The following is a 26721-nucleotide window of genomic DNA, read 5'->3' on the forward strand; positions in this document are numbered from 1 at the left end:
GGTATGCGTGCGACGATGCCTTTGTTTTATTACTGTGTCAACTAGAGATGTGTGTGTATCGTGCACATACCGTGATGCGGTTCTTGGTGTGTATTCGCACGTGCTTGGCCAGGTGGTCGGAGCGCATGAACCGCTTGCTGCACTCGGGGCACTCGAAGCGCTTCTCGCCAGTGTGCGTGCGGCGATGCCTTTGTTTTATTTACTGTGTCAACTAGAGATGTGTGTGTCGATGCCTTTGTTTTATTTACTGTGTCAGCTAGTGATGTGTGTGTATCGTGCACATACCGTGATGCGGTTCTTGGTGTGTATTCGCACGTGCTTGGCCAGGTGGTCGGAGCGCATGAACCGCTTGCTGCACTCGGGACACTCGAAGCGTTTCTCGCCGGTATGCGTGCGTCTATGCCTTTGGAGCTCGTCGGAACGGGTGAACCTGGAAAAAATCATCAACATCAACATCATAAGGTCATTTAGTGCCTGCTCGCTCCAATTTACCAGAGGCAAATGAAGGATTTCGGCCAACTCTCCCCACGCTAAACAGGTTGAGAGAGCCTGATATTGATATCTGCCTTAGTCGCCTCTTACAACATCTGGAGAAGAATGGAGGTGGTACAACTCTTCTCTGCCGGAACTACATAAACTGTTAGAAGTTCAAAAGACTGCCTAAGAAGTCCTAGTTTGGGGTTGGCTTATACATCCTGCAGGATCTGCCACACGCTCCCTTCACTGCAACACCTGTATAGCTAAGATTTAGTTTCTTTCTCTTCTGTCCCTGTCACTCGTAGGCAACCAAGTGAGATAGCACTAACCTCTTTCCACAGAACAGCCAGTTGCAGAGGAAAAGGCGCTCGCCCGAATGCCAGCGTAGATGCGCACGCACGCTTTATCTTTTGTACACTTTGTGGTAAAGTCCAGTCGCCGAGCATGTAGAATTTCGTCCAATGACCCCAAGCTACCCATCCTTGTCGCTCGCGCGTTGTTGTATTGCTGTCGCGACTGAACTGTCACTCGCACAGGACCAAGCGAGACAGCACTAACCTCTTTCCACAGAACAGCCAGTTACAGAGGAAAGGGCGCTCGCCCGAATGCCAACGTAGATGCGCACGCAGATGGGACGTCTTGCCGTACACCTTGTTGCAGCCCGCGATGTGACACACGTGTTGTTTCTTGCGGTCTACCAGGCGGCTGGAAATAAACACGCACTTTAAAACAGGTACTTTCAAAAGTAAACAATAAGTAAGTATTATTTACGGGTGCTACTAGCGACTTTCGAGTCTTTTGAGCGTTGTCGTAACGTCGCATCGTCGTTTAGACATCGCCTGCTCAGCGTCGACGCGATACACCAACTGTCTTTACTCAACTAAATACGCCGAAGACGCTAGCAAAACGATGACGTTCCGACGATGCTCGAAGGACCAGGGTGGACTGCTAAATGGAGCATAATTGAGTAAGTCCTAGCTGTAGTGGAGTGGTGAGGAAGAATGTTTATCGTATGCCTTTCACATAAAGGCTATCCCACTGAAATCTTCTTGTCGTATCGACAACAAACTTACTGTCTCAGTCCAAAACTCTGAGAGACAAGAGAGGCTTTGTCAGTAGCAATAATTAAATCTTCCTGCGTCCTTTCAGTCATTCATTAAAGCTATGGAAGTGTACGACGATTAAAGTGCCGCTTTCAATGACTCACTTCTCTCCCAGGTCGCAGTTAGGGCACGTGCAAGCCACCCGCTTCATGAGCCGCTTGTTGCCAGAAGGACTGGACGCGCGCTGCTTGCTGGCCTCGTATTCCGTCCCGGAGTTGTTGCCCGAATTGTTGTTGCTGTTGTTGCTAGCTGTGCTCACGGTGACCACCTGCCACTTGCCCAAGTGGTAGGTGGTCACTGTAAGCTGTTGAGGTGCTGATTTCAGTGACTCACTTCTCTCCCAAGTCGCAATTAGGGCACGTGCACGCCACCCGCTTCATGAGCCGCTTGTTGCCAGAAGGACTGGAGGCGGCTGCTTGCTGGCCTCGCATTTCGTCCCCGAGTTGTTGTTGCTGTTGTTGCTAGCCGTGCTCACAGTGACCACCTGCCACTTGGGCAAGTCACTGTAAGCTGTTGAAGTGCTGATTTCAATGACTCACTTCTCTCCCAAGTCGCAGTTAGGGCACGTGCACGCCACCCGCTTCATGAGCCGCTTGTTGCCAGAAGGACTGGAGGCGCGCTGCTTGCTGGCCTCGCATTCCGTCCCCGAGTTGTTGCCCGAATTGTTGTTGCTGTTGTTGCTAGCCGTGCTCACGGTGACCACCTGTCACTTGCCCAAGTGGCAGGTGGTCACTGTGAGCTGTTGAAGTGCTGATTTCAGTGACTCACTTCTCTCCCAAGTCGCAGTTAGGGCACGTGCACGCCACCCGCTTCATGAGCCGCTTGTTGCCAGAAGGACTGGAGGCGCGCTGCTTGCTGGCCTCGCATTCCGTCCCCGAGTTGTTGCCCGAATTGTTGTTGCTGTTGTTGCTAGCCGTGCTCACGGTGACCACCTGTTACTTGCCCAAGTGGCAGGTGGTCACTGTGAGCTGTTGAAGTGCTGATTTCAGTGACTCACTTCTCTCCCAAGTCGCAGTTAGGGCACGTGCACGCCACCCGCTTCATGAGCCGCTTGTTGCCAGAAGGACTGGAGGCGCGCTGCTTGCTGGCCTCGCATTCCGTCCCGGAGTTGTTGCCCGAATTGTTGTTGCTGTTGTTGCTAGCCGTGCTCACGGTGACCACCTGCCACTTGCCCGGCTCGTTGGGGTCTTGCTGGATTTGTTGGCCTGGGGACAGAAGGGAATATTATAGAATCATTTACAAAGAATTTCTCATACTTTTTGACCCGACTACAAGAAGCAAGACTTTTGATACCTACCTACTCTATGGAAACGTATGGGAACTACACTTGGCGTCAAATAAATCGCACCTCTCGCGACAAACACTTTCAAGCGTATGCACTTCCCACCAATATTGGTACCATTTGAAAACGTAGTTCTAAACTTCATTACATTAAAGGAAAGGTTTTCACTCCAAAAATGTGTCTAGTAAGATCCAGTGTCTCTTCTTAAAGCGACAGGTAGTTACGCTTGAACCTACTTTTATGGTTATAAAACTGTTAAATTGGGATTAATCGTTGTCCATCTGTTAAAGAGGACACGTGAGATATTTATTTGCGATTTCATTGACGCAGAATTTATGTTGCTCTCAGTTTCAAATACAAAATACTTGAATATACACGATACTGCATAAGAAGTCTAAGATGGCTCACCTATAACAGGCTGCGGCTGCGGTTGAGGTTGATGAAGTTGAGCCAACTGCACCCCAGGGAGTCCCAGCGCTGGGACCAATTGCACCCCTCCGCCCACGCCGCCCACACCCAGCGTTGGGACCTATGAACATCAGGTATTCTTCACATAAGGCTCGCAGTTGCTTGTGGTACCGATTAGCACTCCAGATGTTGAGATATAAAGTGATGGTGTCACAGTAATTGAAACATTTACACAGTTTAAATTAATTATTAAATTGAAATTGGCAAATGTACACCACCACCAAATATCATTGCATTATACATAGTTGTTCAAAACCAGACCCTTTCCTTCACCAAAAAACCCCAAAACGTACCATTAAGCCAAAATGTCCGCATATACATATTTAGAGCGTTATGATTATTTTGATGCTCAGCCTAACGGACTCTTCTTGATCGAGCTCGCAGTAAACCGTCTGTCATGTGTCATAAATGGTGATAGCACACTGATACACGTTTACAGCTACCGCAGCGAGCGTTCGGCCCCGTTTTGACGAACGTTCGGCATATACCTGAACTACGTTCGCACGTACAGTGGTGGCTGGGATGACAGTGACCTGCTGCCCCGACGCGCTGGTGATGATGGTCTGCGGTTGTTGCACTGTTGCATCCGACACCGCCTAGCGTCCGGGCAGCACGAAAACGCACAATTGCATTTGGTAGAACGTAATGATTATTTTAAAAGAACTCGTCCCAATATACATGAACGTCATAGACGCAGAGTGGAGCCTGAGCACTAATAGCTATGTCACGATGTGTACTACAGTAGTGACATCAATCGAATTCCGCACTTAGCCTCATGATTGGGCCATTGTGCGCGTGACAGTAGTGACCTATTCCCAGAGATTCCAGCTAAAGACGATACCAATACTCTTAACTGTTTCCCAATTGCACAGCAGTATTAGGAGGCCTGCCCACGCTACGTCTTCCAGCCCGTCGTCGCCACTCGAGAACTTTTCTGCCCCAACGTCTCGTAAAGGTCGCGGGAAGAGCCTGGATGCGGGCAGCGCAGGACCGTGCATTGTGGAAAACCTTGGAGGAGGCCTTTGTCCAGCAGTGGACGTCATTTGGCTGAAACGAACGAACGAACGATTCTATCTGCTGGTATACCAGTCCACCAGACCTATACCCTCTACTTGATCCCGCTCACAGAAAATCGTCTGTCATGGATCATAAAATGTTGGTAACACACTGATACACGTTCACAGCTACAACCGAGCGTTCGGCCTATACCTGCACCACGCTCGCACGTACATTGGTGGCTGGGATGACAGTGACCTGCTGCCCCGACCCGCTGGTGATTATGGTCTGCGGTTGCTGCACTGTTGCATCCGACACCGCCTAGCGTCCGGGCAGCACGAAAACGCACAATTGCATTTGATAGAACATAATGATCATTTTGATTGTCAACCCATGAACTCGTCCCAATATCAACATGAACGTCATATGATAGTCACAGAGTGGAAACCTGAACATTTATGGCTACGTCGCGATGTATACAGCAGTGACCTTATTCTTCAAAGATACCTACCAGTTGTAGATACGAAAGTCACGAAACCCTGTATGGATGAATTTTAGCTATTTCGCGACCTGTACAGCGGTGATCTATCTGCTGGCATACCAGTCCACCAGACCTATACCATCTACTTGATCCCGCTTATAGAAAATCGTCTGTCATCTGTCATAAAGAGGTGGTAACACACTGATACACGTTCACAGCTACAACCGAGCGTTCGGCCTATACCTGCACCACGCTCGCACGTACATTGGTGGCTGGGATGACAGTGACCTGCTGCCCCGACCCGCTGGTGATTATGGTCAGCGGTTGCTGCACTGTTGCATCCGACACCGCCTAGTGTCCGGGCAGCACGAAAACGCACAAATGCATTTGGTAGAACGTAATGATTATTTTCAAGGAACTCGTCCCAATATCAACATGAACGTCATATGATAGTCACAGAGTGGAAACCTAAACACTTATGGCTACGTCGCGATGTATACAGCAGTGAGCTATTCTTCAAAGATACCAGTTGTCGATACGAAAGTCACGAACGAAACCCTGTCTGGATGAATTTTAGCTATTTTGCGACCTGTACAGTGGTGATCTATCTGCTGGTATACCAGTCCACCAAACTAATACCCTTTACTTGATCACGCTCGTAGAAAATCGTCTGTCATGTCGTCGTCGGTCAAATAATGGTGCCATGGTGGTGACACACTCGGCCCCGTTCTGACGAACGTTCGGCATATACCTGAACTACGTTCGCACGTACAGTGGTGGCTGGGATGACAGTGACCTGCTGCCCCGACGCGCTGGTGATGATGGTCTGCGGTTGTTGCACTGTTGCATCCGACACCGCCTAGCGTCCGGGCAGCACGAAAACGCACAAATGCATTTGGTAGAACATAATGATCATTTTGATTGTCAACCCAAGGAACTCGTCCCAATATCAACATGAACGTCATATGATAGTCACGAGTGGAAACCTGAACACTTATGGCTACGTCGCGATGTATATAGCAGTGACCTTATTCTTCAAAGATACCAGTTGTCAACGAAATTCACTAAACCCGTCTGCATGAATTTTAGCTATTTTGCGACCTGTACAGCGGTGATCTATCTGCTGGCATACCAGTCCACCAAACTAATAACATCTACTTGATCCCGCTCACAGAAAATCGTCTGTCATGGATCATAAAATGTTGGTAACACACTGATACACGTTCACAGCTACAACCGAGCGTTCGGCCTATACCTGCACCACGCTCGCACGTACATTGGTGGCTGGGATGACAGTGACCTGCTGCCCCGACCCGCTGGTGATTATGGTCTGTGGCTGCTGCACTGTTGCATCCGACACCGCCTAGTGGCCGGGCAGCACGAAAACGCACAATTGCATTTGATAGAACATAATGATCATTTTGATTGTCAACCCAAGGAACTCGTCCCAATACCAACATGAACGTCATATGATAGTCACGAGTGGAAACCTGAACACTTATGGCTACGTCGCGATGTATACAGCAGTGACCTGTTCCTCAAAGATAACAGTTGTCAGCGAAATTCACTAAACCCGTCTGCATGAATTTTAACTGTTTCGCGAAACTTTACAGCGGTGATCTATCTGCTGGCATACCAGTCCACCAAACTTATACCCTTTACTTGATCACGCTCGTAGACAATCGTCTGTCATGTCATCGTCGGTCAAATAATGGTGCCTTGGTGGTGACACACTGATACACGTTCACAGCTAAAGCCTGGTCCGTGAGCACGTAGAATTTTGTCCAATGACCCCAAGCTACCCATCCTTATCGCATGCGCGTATGTTGCTGTCGCGACTGTGCGACGCGCGCCCGCAGTGAGTGTGCGAGCGCGACAGCAACATAATTATGCGCGAGCGATAGGGATGGGTAGCTTGGGGTCATTGGACAAAATTCTACGTGCTCACGGACCAGGCTTTACAACCGAGCGTTCGGCCTATACCTGCACCACGCTCGCACGTACATTGGTGGCTGGGATGACAGTGACCTGCTGCCCCGACCCGCTGGTGATTATGGTCTGCGGTTGCTGCACTTGCTGCACTTGTTGTACTGTTGCATCCGTCTGCATCGGGTTCGACACCGCCTAGCGTCCGAGCAGCACGAAAGTGGAGGCAAGTTTGTTAGTTGTTAGTTCGCAGTGGTTAGCTAATGGGAGTTGGCATAATTTTTTGTTAGGCAACGAATCAGGTAGCAGTCTACTAAATCTGTTATGGAAAATACAAATACATACAATATACAAGCATTTTAAACTGGGTAAGGAAAAAATGTTCGTGCAAGAAATAACTAAGGCATAAGTAATACGTGCATCGCTATCACACAATGGTATTAAAAACTATATCACAGAATGGTATTAAAAATTTACCCCATGATATAATAACGTCGTTTACCCCATGATATAATTACTTTATTGGGAAGTAGATTGATTGAACAAAAATGCAGATTCATAAATATTATCAAATCAAAAATAAATTACAACGAAATTCTTAAAATGTGTCTTTTACTACTTCAGAATTTAGTGTTATAATGACAGGATTGTCAAAACACCATAAATCATATAATACATAAAGCATATAAGCCGTGCACATCCTAATGTTATCATGATTGCGCTAGTTTGATTGAAGCTTCATGCCATGAAGAGTTAACGTTGCGCTAGTTTATTGAAGCTTCATGCCATGAAGAGTTAACGTTGCGCTAGTTTGATTGAAGCTTCATGCCATGAAGAGTTAACGTTGCGCTAGTTTGATTGAAGCTTCATGCCATGAAGAGTTAACGTTGCGCTAGTTTGATTGAAGCTTCATGCCATGAAGAGTTAACGTTGCGCTAGTTTGATTGAAGCTTCATGCCATGAAGAGTTAACGTTGCGCTAGTTTGATTGAAGCTTCATGCCATGAAGAGTTAACGTTGCGCTAGTTTGATTGAAGCTTCATGCCATGAAGAGTTAACGTTGCGCTAGTTTGATTGAAGCTTCATGCCATGAGTTAACGCTAAGTCACCTGCAGAGTGATGGTCGCAGGCGTGGGTGCGGCACTGGCGGCGGCCTGCGTGCCTCCGTTTTGCTGCGCCAAACCAACCCCGTTATATTTACAGAATGATCAAGCAGGACTTGAGAAACTTTTGGTTTTAATAGAAGACGAGAGATTTAATAGGCAATGACATGAAAAATTAAGGCTAGATTGCACCATCTTACATTAACAGACGTCAAGTTTATCACCGGTTAGGATTATAGTTACTGTTAAAGTAAGATGGAGCAACTCAACCTAAGTTCAATCAGTTCAAAACATTCGAAAGATCATGATTAAGTTAAGTTAGAGGACTTATGAAAGGATAAGTTATAGAAAGTTTAATTAGAGATGATAACTATTGTATTCTTACCTGAACATTTGCTAATGACGCTATTTGTATCTGTTGAATTTGACCTGACGGCGTCAACACGTTGGCAATCTGGGGTTGTTGCATCTAGAAAATGAAATGAAAGTTAATGTCATTACTTTAAGGCGGTAATTTTGGATGGAAGCAGAAGTTGATTGCCATTTGCATGCGCCACTTCCCACGGCTTTTGAGGGTAAATATTCACAGGCTAGCATTCATATTATTTATATTAAATTTTATTGTAAAGTAAGATATTGAGGCGACAATAATTATACACAATGATATCGGCAACGGATTGCTGATTTGAGATTCGAGAGACGTTACATAAAAAATCCAATTAATTTGTCTTTGATTTGCGCATTTACAGAGGCGGCGAGACTCTGTGTGGAAGATTCAAGGAAGAAGTCACTGCCACTACGGTATCCTGTGAAAACATTCCGGAACGGCTGCTGCCGTCCCCCGTAAACGTTGACCCCGTAATAACCTCCTTTGATAGCCAACTGGTTGGCCTTGGCAGTTGTGGAGTCCATAGAATAAAAGATCCAAACATAACTGACCTGGTGCGCGTGAGGTATCAGCTGCAGATGGTGCGGCGCGTGCATAGGCACGTGCACGGTCTGGTACACAGTATGGCCGCCAGCCACGCTCACCGGCACTTGCACCGGCACCATGCCCACGCTGCCCACGCTTCCCACGCCGCCCACGCCACGTACGGCCACGCCTGCGCCTGGATTACATGACAATTTTTACTTTGGATGCTTATGCAAGCTTGTGTTGAGAATAGACATGTTGACACCACCAATCAATTGACGTACTTTTTAAAACTGTCAAAACGAAACTCTCCCATAGATTTTGTATGGCACTACAAGCAAGTGGACGTCACTATTTTGTTAACTCAAATAAACTACTTTTTTTCAATTACAATGCGACCACAAATCGTAATTTACAGGTAATTTAAAATTAATTAAGTTTTTTCGGCCAGAATGAAGTGTATTTTTAGAAAAGTTGTGATTTCGAATTATTGAGGAATGGTGTCAAATTGTCTATTGAAGCATAACCTACCAGTCCTAGGCTGGTTTTAGTGTCACGCGGACTGTGAGTGCGGATCGCTCCGCACAGCCGATCTGTATGAACTGCTAGGGAGCGGAGCGGTTCCTCCGGACCGCATTACTCTAAAACGCTCCCTAGAAGTTCATACGATTGGCCGTGCGGTGCGGGTCCGCACCGGACGGTCCGCGTGACACTAAAACCAGCCCTAAGATGCGCATCACGATATAGGGCCTCCGCTATAATAGCGCGAACGCCCGCCTGCCTAAGACGGCCGCATGTATTCGCGAGCACATACATACAAATTTTCGGTACTGAACGCGTGTTTCAGCAGAAATTCTTAAACTTGTGAAAACTTGTGATTTGGCTCGATGAAGCTGCCATGTCTGGAGACAAAAGCTCCGAAATAAATAAATATTATAAAAGAAGTAATGTAATTGAGAGACGTTTTATAGATTTTAAATGATATGCTCAAACATTTGTCGTCAAAAATCGACGATAAGATTATATCGTGGCGCGCATCTTAGGCTGGCTATCCTTCTAGATATAGTGAAATTCGTTAGGCTACTCTTAAACCCCTATACATTGCGAATGGAAGCATGACCTGGCCTCTTAGTCAATTTAACTCCCAGTTATGAAACAGGTGCTATTTTTCAACAAAAAAAAAATTTAACAACTGATACGAAATTTAATCTTACATATTACAGAACATATCTAGTAAAATGCTTTGGCACACGTAAATTATATTTCCATACTGTGCGTTAATTAAAATTATTAATTAGTCAATAACTTCTTCAAATATTTGCTGGCCATAAAAGCCTTATTACAAACCATCGTACAATATCTTTTATACGTACGCTTCGGTAGCTTTTCTTTACGAACAGCCATCGATAAAAAAAACCGCCAAAGCTTTCAAAGGTACTCCTCTTCAATAGTTTTGAAATCGAACGCAGACAGCAGGTATACAGCGCAATGAGATCAAATGTGACCTAATAACAGCTATTGATCAATACATTAACCAGGCATCAAAGATATGTATATCGCACATACGATATGTATGCATACGACCTTCAGGTGACACGGTCGGAGAGTAGTCTACGATAAGTTTGTGTATGATTTTTTTGGAACGCGCCCATTGGACCTGTTGGCAAAAACGCTATTACGCTATCAACGATTACAATTAAAAAAAAGTAGACAAACTTTTTTAGTCTGCGTTCAGTTTTAATACATCCACATGGTAAACTTAAATTTTTTATGTCTTTACATAAAACTTTTGATATCGAATGTGATTTTAAGATATCTCGTACCGATTATATTTTTATTCATTGAAATAAAATCGCGAGATTAAAAAAAACTGTTAACTCTTGGGGAACTTAAATTACTTTTTATAAATTAAATAATTATTATTGATAACATTAAATGTGCTGTGTAATTATGGTAGTGCATAGTGAAAAACAACCAAGCATTATTACCAAGTGCTAGTACGAGATACAGCTGCGTAGGTTCACTGTACGAATGATTTATGAGAAAATTAATACACCAAGCAAATTAATCAGAATTGCAAAAAATCAACACTAAAAGCTGGGAGATGAAATATAGTGAAGAGTGGACGGAACTTTTGGAATGATGAAAACTAAAAATAAATAGGTATAAATGATATACTAAAGAAGAAACAGAGAACTAATGAAGAAAGAGTAATGGGAAACTATCGTATCGCCATCTAACAGTCTTCAATTGTTCTTCAATTAAGTTAGAACGCGTCAAAAATTTACCCCAGATGATTCAAAGGTTACTGTGTAAAGTTTCTCCCAAAATTAGTTTCAAAGTTATCCCAAAATCGTCTTTATAGATATGTAAAACTGTGTCTGACGCGTCGAAAGTTCCATCCACGTGAACCCTGAGACCAACCTTGTGGATCGGGGCTGGTGGCGTCCTTCTGCTCCTTAGAGTCGGCCTTGTCTTGCTGCTGCATCTGCACGCCCGTGGAGCTCGGGATCGAGATAGCCTGACTCGTCGGGATCTGAATCCCGGCCGGGATCGCAATATTGGACCCCGGGATCGTGATCATCTGGTTCCCGGTCAAAGCGCTTAATGGGATCGAGAGGTTAGTGCCCGGGATGTTGACCGTCGCCTGTTGCTCTGTTAGCGGGCGCCGCGGAAACACAGATTAGTATGAGAGTCGTACAAGCGAGAGTGAGGCATGCGATGATCGTTACGAATGATAGCGCGACGGCATTTTATTTATCGCAAAAATTTACTATGCAAAATAAAAAGGCGTAAGTAATATTAATTGGTACTCTGACACAAAGTTTGAATTAAAACTCAATAAAGGATCCAAAATTGAGGTTGATCCAAATATCGAAATTCAACCAATCCGAAGGCTAGATAACGATTTGAACTTCATTGCACAATGCATGTCGAAAGTTTCTTTACCCCGTTTTGATATAAATATCGTTCACGACGTAAACAAAACTTTAAGTAACTCAATCAGATAACTGTTTATTTGAAAGATGATGAAGCAAATACTTTTCGACTGCTATAAAATATAATTGCGGTTCATAAATTAAATGCACGCCGCGCTGCACCACTTTCACTCGAGAGAAGAAACAAATATCAAGTGAAAGGAGGAAGTGTATGACTAAACATTAAACATACATGCTCTAAGAAAATGATATGTTTGAGTCTAGATGTGGGCCCATAAAGCGAAGCTGATGATCGGAAATTAACACCAAAGCAATCCCAAAAGCTAGTTTAAGTCGAGTGTGTGTACTAATAAGAAGTATTTAATGTGCAATGTGTTCCAGAAAAACTATGAAAGTCGTTTTTAAACCAGACTTAACGTCGTCGTGTCGTTAAGAAACGGATAGCACGTTTGAGATCAGATTTTAAATATTACTTTAATATAAATTGTATTCAGTGTCAGTTTAATTTTTATTGTGACACACGCGAGTCCTGGGCTGTAAGATTATCTTATATTGACTTAAGTGTACTCTGTTAAACTACATAATTCATTGCTTTAGTACTTCAAAACTCGTGTATGACTCAAACTCCAATCTCTATAGTGTTTGAAGTCTGTTTGCTCAAACTCGAATCTGTATAATGTTTGAAGTCTGTACCTTTAGCATGAACAACTTTCGCCTTCGAATCGTTTACGTATTCGACAAAATTCGATACTCAATCTTCGAATTAAACAATAACGTGACAGTTTTGATTCTCAAAATAAGTTTCGTGCAACCATTTCTCATACTAAGTTCACTTTACGACACGTTCACACGGGCGCTGTTGTAGTTTTCGTACAAAATCTTTTGATGGCGATTCGAATACGCAAACGATTTGAACTCGAAAGTTTTTCGTGCTAGCCGTACTGTTTGTCTTTACTTTAGTCTCAACCTTTGGTCACTGATCTCAAAAGTGCAATTCGCAAGACCATAATTATTATGTATTTGTGTGTGACCTTGTGTGTTTTACGTGTACTTACCGGCGGGTAGATGCATGACGTTCTGCAGGAAGCCGGCCGGCAGCGCCCGCACCAGTTGTCCGTTGACTAGGCTCACTTGCCCCATGCCGGAGAAGTTCTGTAAGGAATAAAAAATACATTTGTAATAACTCTCACAGCAGACATTGAAGTGTAAGATAGTCCTGCTAAATGGACTTATGTTCTGAAGATAATAGCTGGAACAGGCTGAAAGCAAAGATCGTGTTTTGTGGTCAGAAGTTAGAATATTTTTACGAAAATAAACATAATAATAACAACAATACATAATAATACAACTTTTGGAGTAACTCGTATACAGGGTGTTAGGTAAATGGGTATATGAGCCGACACTAGCCCATGTTAACATGGTCATATAAATGATATGGTGAAGTCAGAAAATTGATATCTTGATTTTAATTATTTTAATTTTTATACAAATCGGATTTTATAAAATTTATTTTGTATGAAAATTAAAAAAAATTAAATGATGATATCAAATTTCTGACTTCACCATATCATTTATATGACCATGTTAACATGGGCTAGTGTCGGCTCATATACCCATTTACCTAACACCCTGTATAAAACAGTATTTATACAGATTTTGTGAATCATTCACAGTCAAGACCAGTCCCAGTATTCCAAGAAAAATGTCATCACAACCTTCGATTTTTTTTGTATTTTCGGACATATCAACGTTGTTGCTCATGTCAGCATTTCACTGTAAAGGATCTAACCTTTTCTTAGACAGCGGCCTCAGATCCACCTATGCTTGACTATACAGGGTGTCTTTATATTCAAGTATCTTATCTTCCTACTGACCTGACCATGCTGTGCGGGGATGAACAAAGCCTCCTGTCCGTCCACGGTGACGGCCTGCATGGGCGCCACACCTCCCACCAGGCAGCTGCCTATGCTTCACTATACAGAGTGTCTTTATATTCAAGCTTCATAACTTATCTTCATACTGACCTGTGCATGTTGTGCAGGGATAAACAGAGCCTCCTGTCCATCCACGGTGAAAGCCTGCATGGGCGCCACGCCTCCCACCAAGCAACCGCCGTAGATGCCGCTTACAGTCAAGTATAGATCTTCTCGAGTTTCTTATCTACTGACCTGTGCATGCTGTGCAGGGATGAACATGGCCTCCTGGCCGTCCACGGTGACGGCCTGCCACACCGCCTACTAGGCAACCGCCGTAGTTGCCGCCTATACTTGACTAATATAGGGCGACAGTCACTTGACAGTGGCCTAGATAGGCCGCTTGCTTTCTGGAGGGATCTGGGTTGTTTGGAATAAGAAGATAAACCACAAATCGCGCACAATGGCCCAATAAAGAGGCTAAGTGCGACTCGATTGCCCTACAAAACTAACTAACAGGGTGACAGTTGATTCAACCTTCTTTATACTGACCTGTGCATGCTGGGCAGGGATGAACAGAGCCTCTTATTCTCTTTTTGAGAATGGGGGCTATCGTTTTTATACGTAGCAGTTGGCACCCCTGGCGATTGACAGGACCTTACTCTACAGTGGCGTCATCTTGATGACTGCAAATGCGATAGTCCTCCTACCACTTTAGCGCTCACCAGTTGGTGCCACTGTCTTCGCTACTAGCAAGTGACAGGACCTTACTCTACAGTGGCGCTAACTGGTGAGCGCTAAAACGATAGCCCTCATTGGAACTCTTGTTCTTCGAGATGCCTGAATATACAGGGTAACAGTACATTCAAGCTCTTAAGAGCCATTTTACATTTTCGTGCAAATTTCTAAGATTTTGGAAGCATGAATTACTATCTTAAGCAACACCCAGAGATTATTTAATTACTGCGAAAGATAGTTCAATCCTTGTTGTTGACCAATAATGTAACGGATTTACTAAAACTCTTTTGATTAATTCTCAGTGCCCCATCTCCCACAACCATTTTACGGAAAAATTGTCGCAGACTCAATTTCAAAGTCCTGTATCTATTATTTATGCTCGTATAATAAGCTTAAAAATATATAGAAATCATCGGACATATATTCTTGTAGTCCAATAATCAAACGGATTCTTGAATTTCATTACCATTATTGAGTAAAATCTAAAAATATTTTGGCAAATTTTTAAGATTTACGTCACATTTTGATCGTGATTTTTGGTTTTAATACACAGCAATAACAGGAATAAAAGTATCCCAAAATAAAGAATATTCATTGGAGAATTGATTTCCACAGTTATTGTTTAAATATTAGTAACTACTTTGTCAAAATATTGATGTGAATATCAGTATAAATTACAATGCGGAAGCCGACATCGATTAGTACGGCGCGAGCGCCCGTCAAGGCAGGACCTGTGTCATTTTTCCCGCCATGACGTTTACGTGTGTTCGTGTCATGAAGTGGAGATTTATACGGCAACCAAATACTTTTGATACTATGCCGGGAGGTCCGTTTTAGTCGGCCGTTTGGTGGTTCGAAACGGACTAATATGCCGAGACAGTGGCGGGGCAAGACCTAAATTTGATGTGGGCAAGACAGATTTCGCGAGGCCTTGTTGTGGCGACCTGAAGACGGATTTTATAAAAAAAAAAAAACGGGTCAACGCCTCAACGGTCTTTTCATTGACAGTTTCTGATTTCTTGATTCAGTGATTATTTTAAAAGGAATATTGCGCCAAAGAATAATGTTCGTCACTTAAAACCATGTTGTTGCTTAATTTTGTGTCTGATTATGGCTGAATTTGTTTGGAAAAAAAAATATTTTTTCAACTACATTGTTTAGCTATCAAGAATTTATATTTAAGGGTCATTCCATAAAAATATGTCAACTTTTAGTCCGCGTCACATTTCACATGGAATAGTTATTTGTTATTATTTTATTCCAAAATTGTTAAATAACAGCTCGCAATGTGTTTTATTCATCTCCCATTTATATTTTTTAAAACTATTTTTAAATCATCTTAAATTCCTTATAAATTACCCAAAACGTCATTCCCTAGGCATGTCCGTAGTCCAAAAGTTTGTGTTTTGGAACCCATATTTATAGAAATATCAACTTGATCCTTTGTTTTAATTAACGAAAAATCTATTTAAACCTATATATCACTAAATTCTATTAATATTTTGCGGTTTCAATAAACAATAATTTGATTTTCTTAAGTTGAAAAAGAGTCTTCAGTTTTTAGCGTCATTCCCTCGCCACGCACTGATTTTTATAATTTTGTGCTTTAATATGTATTTAGAGTGAATGACATTTAGTTGAGTTTAAAGTACGATACGAAGTTATCCTCAGACCATACTGGCTTTGCGGCAGCAGTCTTTTAAATTAGTGCAAAAGTTCCAGTTGTTGCGGAAACATGTGTTGATCCAGTCACTTCGTCAGTCCCTAGTTGAGTAGCTTTATTGATTACAATAGGAAATTGTATATAATTTAATAGTATTTACGTGTGGTTTTTTGGCTTTTTTCGGCACATCGTATTAAGCATTTTATAATATAAAGTAAATCTGCATTTGTGTTAAGTTTTACTCCAAATCGTCATTCCCTAGACCGTCAGGCCCTAGCTTTAAACGGCGCTAGGGACTAAGTAACTAGTTATGGAATGACGTTTTTTATATAGTGATAATAACAAAACAACTACATTAAATATATTAACTTATCTGTAATGTTAAGGTTATAAGTTTTATACTTTATTAAAAGTCATATAGGAGTAATGTAAGTAGTATAAAAAAATAGAAAATTATGATTTCTCCTAAAATAAAGCATAAAGTGACTGGCCCTTTTAGACATAACATAATTAATAAATAAACTATAATTTACACTAATAAAGTATTCAAAAGCATCTTAAAAAAGTTAAGGACAAAATGACGTCGAAAATATACAGATTTTTATGGAATGACCCTTAATAGTCAATGTTTGCATTTATTGTCGTATTGTGATATTGTCATCTCCACCTTGTATACATTTTTTCAAAATTTTTGATGCGCGAGGCCCCTTGTTCCGCGAGGCCGTAGGCGGTGGCCCACGTCGCCTACGCCTTACGCCGCCACTGTGCCGAGAGGTCCCGGGTTCGATTCCCGGCCGAGCAGAAATTGAAATGATGAAAATAATTAATTTCTTTGACGGGACTGGGAGTAACTATGTATTTATGTATGAATTTAATTTAATAAATAAATTATATAAAAGGATGTAAGTACATAGTATATCCATTAAGCTAGCACCCTTAACACAAGCATATTAGTTGCTTATTTTGGGACTAGATGGCATTGTGAAATTATCCAAAGATTTGTTTATTTATTTATCCGCTTTGAGTTTTGTTTCGTGAAGAAGAAAAAGAACCGTTTTGTTTCGAGAGGGAAGTTTTGTTGTTAAATGAATAAAAGAGGAAAGATTTGATTATTTGTTTGTTTGAAGGCAATAGGCTCCGAAAAGAAATTCTTTCACTAAATGTTTCCTATGTTGGCTATAAAATATTTTCAAAAACTTTACTCCAAAATCTTCGATAATTGGTCGTTTAATAAATAAATTAGATAACATATTAATATTTTTTTATTGTTTCCAGTACGATTTCAGTACTAGTTTTTAGAAATTCTATGATTTAACTAAAGTGTTATTTTATGCATAATTTATTAACTTCTAAAATATATTCCCTATTGATAGATGACGTGCTTCGTATTTGGTTAAAAAGGTGTAGAATGTTATTTTGAAGATAACTTGCTTCCATAGAGATATAGAAAGATGCTAAGTAATGCGCTGAGTTCACTGCGGTATCAGTATTCAACGTTCGAATAATCTTTAGTAGTATGCAAGCAATGTAAACTGTTTACATTATAACGTCGCTGCTGTCTTCATTGCTTTCACAAGCAATATGTTCTGTTTTTGGGCATATTGTTGCGACACCGGCTCCGCCCCCTTATCACATTTCCCTTTAGTTTCTGTGATCTGTGCTTGCTTCGAAGTTGATATCAATTAAATATTCCTTAGTGCTTTTGATTTAAATTATTTTTTTTATTTTGACACGTGTTTGAAAAATCAAGTAATAGTCAATAATATAACAAATGAAAACGAAACATTGCATTGCAAGTTGCAATGTTTTAATATTGATGAGGAGATTCCATTGGAAAGTCTGTATTCATTCCTAGGATTCCCCTAACACCATCAAATTCAAGAGAATTCTAGAGAGTGCAGTTTCCCATCTCATGCTTAGGGGCCACGGTTTAAAATAGCGTGGTTGCATAGAGCCTGCAACGGGCAACCGCGTGCGCTGCTCATACTAATTTTCGATACAAAAACAAGTGTTGGCTCACGAGTTTTAGCGGAGTTCCATGTGGTAGCGGGAGTAGACTTAAGGGAAATCTATGCTTCTCCGACGGCCAGTTGTAAGTTGTATGCTCCAGAGTATGTGCACACAATAGCCTGGTGATTTTAGCACCCGAAGGAAATGTTTCAATTTTGTTGTAGAAAGATATCATAATTTTGTAAGTATTCAGATATTTAAACATACCTAATAATTTGTAGGTTTTATATTAAAAAATATTATCATATAACAAAATTAATAATTACTTATAATAATTTAATTTTATTAGAACCAGTTTCCACTTCTTCGCGGAAAAAGTCGCGGGCAAAAAGCTAGTATGAAATATGTAGTATTGCCCGCGGCTTTACTCGCGTGAAATTTAGTTTGCTACAGTTCGTCATAAATATATTGTTATTCTGGTCGACGCCAGGGATGGCTGAGCGTCGCTGTCGCTGGCGACAGGGTCTTCTGGTTAAGGGTTCATGACGTAGTTCTCAGGCAAAATGAAATCCACTCATAGAAATTAATAAACTTAGTGTATTCACGAGAATAATTACACACAGCACTAGAGTCGTATCGGAACTGAGTGAACCAACGGTCTAGCGATAGGAACGTCCGACCCGAGTGATAGTTGAACACAAACTGCCTAGTACTGCTGTACTGTACTGTAAAGCTTCATCAAAATTTGTTCAGTAGTTTTTGCGTGAAAGAGTAACAAACATCGAAACATCCATACAAACTTTCGTATTTATAATATTAGTAAGACAAGTAAGAAGAAAGATAGTAAGATGAATTTATTTTAGTTATTTGTTAAATAATAATAATATTTATTTATTTCTTAGCTCTGTCTGATAATGGATCTGGAGGAGTTGCAATGGCCACCTCCATTGCAACTCCATAACAAAACAATAGAACCCTATGGAGTTTGGGCTTGTGTAATTCGCCTTGACGAATACTTCGTCTAGGTAAATGATATCCAGGGTCCGATGATGGAGCTGCAAGGGGGCAGTTTTTTTTTCACTATGTGACTGTCTTTATTTTGTACTTAATATAATATATTTTACATATTATACCTATTCGTGTTTCATTATTAATCGAAATAAGTATAAAAATCTTTAAAAGACTAAATAAACTCTATTAAAATTTTAAATTAATTTATCATGTTTTAATACCTTATTCTACCTTAAAATTAATAAATTATATCAAGTCTTAAATACGGTCACGGCTCAAGATTTTTTTGTCCATTTCGGCGTTCTTTTTACTCTTTTGTCGTTGCGTTGACAGTTTGTAGCTAAATTCGCGCGGAATATTTTTGTGAAATGGCTCTTAAACACGTCTTCTTACTGACCTGTGCATGCTGGGCAGGGATGAACGGGGCCTCTTGTCCGTCCACAGTGACGGCCTGCATGGGCGCCACGCCTCCTACGCCTCCAGGCAGCCGCCTATGCTTGACTATACAGGGTGTCTTTATATTCAAGCTACTTATCTACTGACCTGTGCATGCTGAGCAGGGATAAACAAAGCCTCCTGTCCGTCTACAGTGACGGCTTGCATGGGCGCCACGCCTCCCACGCCGCCCACCAGGCAGCCGCCAATGCTTGACTATACAGGGTGTCTTTATATTCAAGTATCATATCTTCCTACTGACCTGAGCATGTTGTGCGGGGATGACCAGAGCCTCTTGTCCGTCAAGGTGCCTGAAAATACAGGGCTGCAGTATATTCATGCTAACCTGTGCATGCTGTGCAGGGATGAACAAAGCCTCCTGTCCGTCTACAGTGACGGCCTGCATGGGCGCCACGCCTCCTACGCCTCCCACGCCGCCTACGCCACCCACCAAGCAACTGCCGTAGATGCCTCCCGCTTGTTGCTGGAAGAAAGCATCGGTAGATTAGAATGGGAAGTTGAGGATGGAAGTTCTGAGTTTTGAGGGTCAATAAAGTTCAGCTTACTGGATGACAGTGGCGGAACTACATGGTGGCATGGTTGGCAAAATGCCACGGGCCCACGGCCCCAGGGGGCTCAAAAAATGGATTTAAGTAAAATGCACACATTAGTTGTTTGGGTTACAGATTCGTTATAGTAGGTACTCATTCATACGTGCTATGATACCAACACCCTCCCTCCCCCCAATGTCAATTCAGGGGCCAGGGCCCCCCCTCAATGCCACGGACCTCGGATGGTATAGTTACGCCACTGCTGGATGACTATTATCATATCAATGTTTTAATTGATGCATAAAAGTATAAAATACTAGCGGCCGCCCGCGACTTCCGTCCAATGGTTTGGGCTGTGCGTTGCTAGATCACTATGTCAGTCAGTCAGTCACGCACCACCCACGTAGTGTAGGCAGTCATTCCATTCGATGAACCGAATATCTAGTGAAAATCCTGGATGCGAGCAGAGCAGGACTGGTCGTTGTGGAAATCCATAAAGGCTATCTCCACTGCTGGAGCTACACTCAATTTTTTTGTTATACACAACGAGGAAACTCTTGGCCTGTATCTCACCTGATGATGGTAGCTAAGTGATGATCAGGCCGAAGGTGGAAGCGAGCTTCACCAGGAATCCTCTCAACCACGGAGGCAAATTTACCAGAGGCAAATGAGGAATTTGGTTTACACTCCTCTCTCTGGCCAGGAATGGGGAGGCCTAGGATTGTTGGCACACACCTGTAACAGTTGCGGGTGTATCTGTAACAGCTGCTGCGGCGAGTTTTGGTATGTGGTGCCATCGCTCGACACCACACCGCCTCCTAATATCGACTGCAATTGCTGCATTGATATGACCTGAAATAACAAGGAATTTCATGCTAAAATGGGTCCTAATCCTACCAAAATAAGTTTGTAATTTTGTAAACACTGATTTATATCTATATGTGGGAGTGGTCACTTGTTACAAGCTTGGTCAAGCTGCATGAGCCGTCATAGGCGTTTGAATCTTGGCTCATCAACCAAACCACTAAACGTGTCCCGGTACAATCATCTCTTCTTGGAAAATAATGTTCCAAAATGGGAACACAAAGTGATTTCGAACCCAGCTCTGAGTAGTAGAACGTAGAAGAAAGAAGGCATAGTGGGACAAGCCCTCTAGCAATGTGAAACAGTCAGCAGAGTACAACTTTTGACAGGCACTGCAATATTTATTATTGATACAGTCATATGTATTTCAAATTAACTTTCCTTGCACATTTGCAGTTTCAATATTTACAAGGTCAGCCCACACTGAATGTCTTTTGTAGTACTTATCATTTATGTACAAACAAAGCTTCGTAATAATCACTCATTGTGATGAACGAAATATTTTGCATAACCGTTCCCACTCACCTGAGGTTGTTGAACCTGAATGCCATTTGGTACTGAGTTGGCTGCGTTCACAATGGCTGCTGATAATTCGTTGCCCTGTAAAAATTTTCAAAGTTCTTTATTGTATCACAAAATGATAATGAAATTTTTTTGCTCCAATACTATATCACTGAATCACCTCGAAATCTATAATGTATGTTACGAGTATATGATATACGAGTTATTTTCAATCTGTGGACCGCTCAACCCTCAGGGGAAAAGCTGCTGACCCCTTTGAGGGTTTGAAAACATTTTGTCTTGAGTCATTATATTAATTATAGACATTTGAAATGTTAGAAAGGGTCATAAAGATTTCCATTTTATAGTGTCTAACGTGTCTCACTATAAAAAGTTTGAAAACACTGTCCTAGAATGTAACAATTGTTAGAAGTTTCGATAAAAGAAAGCCAGGCATTGCTACTTCACGAAGTTTTATGCATTACTTCGTGAAATAGCAATGCCATTATGATTTAGAATAGATTAGATAGACCTGGCTTGTATCATTATATTATCTACTGTTCAATCCCACCACCAAAGGAAATTCCAGATTTCCTTATTTTAACAATACTCATAGATACTCACTGATAGACCTTGGGCCCTCAACTGCTGCACGACAGCCGAGCTGATGACCCTTACTTGCGGCTGTTGCTGTTGTTGTTGCAAATATTGTTGTTGTATCGCCGCTATCGTCGCCGCATCTCCTTGGACTTGCTGCTGTATCAACTGTGCCTGTTGCTGGGCTTGTTGTTGCGCCTGTTGTTGGGCTTGTTGTTGCTGGGCTTGTTGCTGGGCCTGTTGCTGAGCTTGTTGCTGTTGCTGAGCCTGCTGTTGAGCCTGTTGTTGTTGCTGTTGTTGTTGTGCCTGTTGTTGTTGTTGTTGGGCCTGTTGTTGATGCTGTGGACCTGGAAATACAAAATTAATTTATGATTATTGTTTTATTATTATAATAATAATAAAACCAAATTATGCTGCTGGAAACATCATCATGTACAATATATGTACACTTGGGTCTTTCCATTCAATGTCTGATGAAAGCTGATTATGTGCTATGAAAGTCACTTATCAAGCCTTATCTAACGCTTACAAAAAGTCAAACAACTTTAATCAGGTACTGATCTTAATTAGGTGAGATGTAGGTTAAAGGTTCTCCATTGTGAATTTTTTTAAAATCCTCATTCTCAGTATTATATCATATCACCATATAGTCTCCTTCGTTTTCACCCATAAGGCAAGTTTTGTTTCCACATTTGCCAATATATCATCAGCATAGCCTTAACATGGTAGGTACAGAACCATGAGAGTACCAAGCTTTCAGCCTAGGAGGGAGGCAAGTCATATCAAGCTTCTGGCCTAGGGAGGGGCAAGTTAAATTTTTTAGGTCATATAATTTGACTTCGTTCCAGCAGTTGCAGGGGCCCTCCACTACTGACTGAGGATATAACTATCACACATTTGCAAATATCATGAGCATAGCAAAAACTGACTGACTGGTAAAGGTCGCGGGAAGAACCTGGATGCGGACAGTGTCCAGCAGTGGACGTCATTTGGCTGAAACGAACGAACGAACGATAGCAAAAACATGGTACTCAGGATATAACTACCACACAAAAGACTGCAGTTATAATGATATAACTATACCAGTGGTTCTTAACCGGTGGTCCGCGGACCACTGGGCAACACAACGCAAACGGCGCACAGTGAGCGAGAAATCGACCTCACCTTTCATAGGATTTTGAAAAAAAATGTGGTCCCTGACAAGATAGAAATTTGGTAAAATGGTCCCTCATGACTTACTTAAAGGTTAAGAACCACTGAACTATACTAACTGTAGTGCTGTTTGTCCTGGTCCTGCGCCTGCTGCTCGGGCCCCATGCTGGCGGCGCCCAGGCGGCTGCACGTGGCAGCCAGGAGCGCTAGGGGCGACTGGGTGCCGCTGCCCTCCTGCTGGAACAAACAACTTACACTTTGATGTCATGCTAGTATTAGGATTCCATAAATCAGTGATGGCCAAGAGGGGTAGCCCGCGAAAGTTAAATAAACTGAACAGAATGATCGAAAATGAAAAATGTTTTATTTAACTCTTCTACCTTACAATAGTTACAGTCGACCACAAGAAATATTTTCGAGCATAGTAGACCTCACAGGTCAAAAGTTTGGCCACACCTGCCATAAATAATAATAATATAAATAATTGAAATTAAAAATGCTAAAATACATAAATTATTCTTTGTGCTCAATAAAATCTTTTTCATAGGGCTGTATATGGGAGCTACACTACACATTTTAACCACCTCTGTGGTTTAGTGGTAAGACCACCTGATTCAACTAAGCTCGATTACGGCTTGATCATCATTTTACTTAGGTAAGATGTAGGCCAAGAACCTCTTTGTTGTGGATAAAAAAATCTTTGCTCCGTCTAACCCGCTGGAGTTGATGTAGGTTTCAGACGTTTGGAAGAGGGCCATAAAAGGTTTTAAAGAATTTAAATTGAGCACCTTTAAGTTTCAGGATTGTATGTAGATTGAATGTTGTTTATGTTTTATTTGAAAAGTATAGTATCATTTTTTTTGTAATTTAATACAAAGTTCTCATAAGCCCAGTAGAGCATTGTGCATAGCTGAAATAGCAATAAAATATACCTTAAATAACATTGATAAGAATCTCAGAAGAATATATCACAGCAATAACACAATAATTTGACCAAAATGTGTCAGAGGCAGAGCGAGCTGAAAAGTTGGCCATTTCCTTAACCTGAACGTTCTTTGAAGCATATCAAAGAATCATTCTCTGTCCTGGACACCGATAACAGCAAATTTAATCTGACTCCAAGGTTAGGTAGATAGATAAATTAATGCTAAAATAGACAAATTAAGGCCAGTGTAACATTAAAATCCAATAGCACAGTGACACCAGTTAAATTATTTCATGTTGACTAATGTGAGCATTGAAAGTGTGAAAGATTTATGCATTTTCATGTAATATTCTAAGATTCGTTTTTAATAGCTATTAAATCATTAATTATTCGGTCAGACTTCAAAGAGAGATATCATTTAATTAGTTATAATAAAATATTATTTTCGTTTTGACGGAATGTAAAAAGGATAGGTATCCATTGATCGGTGGTGTCAGTGAAAGAATGTGTGCTCGTTGATTAAAGAAGTAAGAATGCTTACAATTTCCTTGTGATTCAAATAACTGCTTTTGATATTGATATAGTAACAAGTAATTTTTAAAATTACATTATTTATTTACAAATCTAACTAATTTACTTGTGTTGTAGTTATATTTCTGGTCTAATTTATGAATATGCATTTTTAACACAGGAAAACCCACAACTTACAAAGCATGAATAAGTTATGACAACGTCAACATAGGTAGGTACTATGTGTTACGAGTTTTCTTGAATTTTGTTCCATTATGATCGACTTTTAGTAAAATGTCTCATTAAGTATCAAGGTACAATACTGATAAATACAGATTACTTGACCAATACAAAAATTCATGTATCACAAGTATTTTCAATGGTTTCTATTAATCAAGGGTGTCACATAGTATAGCTGGTAAAAAATTGCAATAACAAAATATTTCAAAGCACACCGTTTTGAACCTTATTCTGTAGGCAATAAAACTTGATGAAAACAATTTTCCTGTTTACAAGTTGGTTTAACCCACTTTATTCACCATACAACTTTTGGGAGCTTTAAAACTAAAAGGAGCACAGAAACTATAGGCTTATAAACTGCCTCAAAGATTATGATAGATCCTGATAGATCATTAAACGGGAATAGACGGGACTATTAAAACAAGACAAAAAAAAAATGCCACGAAGGGTCTACATGACGTGATCATAAGAGAAACTTGAGTTAGTGACTGTAAAATAATGTTTGTGTATGTTCACCACGTATAAATTATAACGCACCTCATCGCAATATTCACTTTTCATTTGATAAAATCTGAAAAAATTAAAATTAATTAGGGCGCCACTTTTCCTTTCAAATTTTTGATTGACTGTCAAAAAATTATTGTCAATTGTCAAAGTTGAGGTAATAATTCATTCAATTTTTACCAATTTCATCATTCATTCGCTATTAACCCTTTAATGCCAAATTGGAATTGTTAACTGCTCAAAGCTACTAGTTCCAAACTAGGTGCCAAACTTTCAAACCGGAAGTGGGACGCTAGAACTTTTAAAGTTACAACAATTTGTTCAGTATAAACATCATAGTTGGGAGTCGACACGCCTTTTCCTAACAAGTGCCGGGAGTCGTCGCACGCAAGGCCGCCGCCGCCCTTTGATCCACCCACCTCAAATCGCGTGACTGTGATTTTTATGCAGTTGCTAGCTAGATCATCTATGGATTATTAATAAACATTCTTGGTGCAGGTAAGTGTAGTAAATTCGTAAAACACAATAATTTTAATTTTTTCGACCCTGTAGATTGACTTGCATTGGCAAAAGGTTATCGTATAAAACAACGCAATTGCTTTCGCACTTATAAAAATGGCGACGATGCCATGGACTCTTGAAATACAAATTGTGAAGTTAACATTGCAATAATAGTTAGCATGTAATTTCACACGTGGTTACGGGATGGGTGGGTAGCAGAACTGGAGGAGGACGCTGATGCTATTTCGGCAAGGGAGTTGCTTGCGACACGGTCACAACCTCCTGCGTGTGGCCTGGCGGGCCCCACACGGCTGGGGCCGCAGTCGCCCCGCCCTCCCCCTGCGCCGACACGAGACCGCTGCCCGCTGGCGTCCGCTCTATTACACAATAACACTGTATCCTTCCACTTAGCACAATTTACCTTGATACTTTTGTCCTCGTTTATGTATTCCACTTGTATTTTTGAAGACTCAGACGACATTATCCAGTATACACTTGCAAACAAATATTTTTCTTTGTTCACGTACAGATCGCACCATCCTCACGACCGGCCGCCAAACTGCGGCGATCATACTGACGAAACGACACGAATACCTTCGGCATTGTTCGGAGATCCGCCTCCTATCGCGGTCGGATTTCTTTCGGTTTTAAGTGTATTTTTCAAAGTTTTTAACTTGTTATCAGCTTTGGAGTACACATAACGATACGATATTTTATTATGCACTATCCTTGTTATTGGCATAATAATAGATTCCAATGAAGTGGTTGAAAAATGAGCTTTTAAGTTGCTTATTGATAACGCTGTCTCGTTCTAACAGAGACAGGTCTTGATTATTGGTAGGCAGCAGCTGCGCCTCTCTCCTCCTCCCCGTTGCGGGTTCGGCACCGCCGCCCGATAATAATAATTGAAAGTAGGAAGGACGTAATAATGGGTGTATAACCTCGCGCCCGCGGCCTCCTTGGGCGGGCAAAAAATGCA

General features: G+C 41.5%; 1 protein-coding gene across 1 annotated transcript; it reads right to left on the bottom strand.

Annotated features, from left to right (window-relative positions):
• Positions 1-252: 252 nt before the first annotated feature.
• LOC135088128 (transcription factor Sp2-like) lies at positions 253-26302 on the bottom strand. The gene is made up of 17 exons (XM_063983010.1): positions 26164-26302; positions 23182-23299; positions 21938-22257; positions 21338-21412; positions 20684-20800; positions 19744-19881; positions 12743-12839; positions 11173-11403; positions 8775-8944; positions 8221-8304; positions 7842-7904; positions 3271-3391; positions 2578-2785; positions 2387-2489; positions 2120-2283; positions 1036-1182; positions 253-430 (listed from the first exon to the last, which is right to left on the bottom strand). Exons 1-17 carry the CDS (start codon positions 26221-26223, stop codon positions 253-255), a joined length of 2394 nt encoding a protein of 797 aa, XP_063839080.1. The 5' UTR covers positions 26224-26302.
• Between the last annotated feature and the right edge of the window lie 419 nt (positions 26303-26721).

The sequence above is a fragment of the Ostrinia nubilalis genome, chromosome 3 (assembly GCF_963855985.1).
Source record: "Ostrinia nubilalis chromosome 3, ilOstNubi1.1, whole genome shotgun sequence".
In the NCBI taxonomy this organism is placed as follows: domain Eukaryota; kingdom Metazoa; phylum Arthropoda; class Insecta; order Lepidoptera; family Crambidae; genus Ostrinia; species Ostrinia nubilalis.

What these genes read in the sequence shown, in the direction of transcription:
- LOC135088128 (XM_063983010.1), bottom strand. Translation starts at nt 26,223, where the DNA reads ATGTCGTCTGAGTCTTCAAAAATACAAGTGGAATACATAAACGAGGAC. An exon ending in TGAGGGCCCAAGGTCTATCA is followed by an intron (nt 21,413 to 21,937) that starts GTGAGTATCTAT and finishes AAATTTTTACAG; the next exon opens with GGCAACGAATTATCAGCAGC. An exon ending in ACAAGCGGCTCATGAAGCGG is followed by an intron (nt 2,284 to 2,386) that starts GTGGCGTGCACG and finishes GGCAAGTGACAG; the next exon opens with GTGGTCACCGTGAGCACGGC.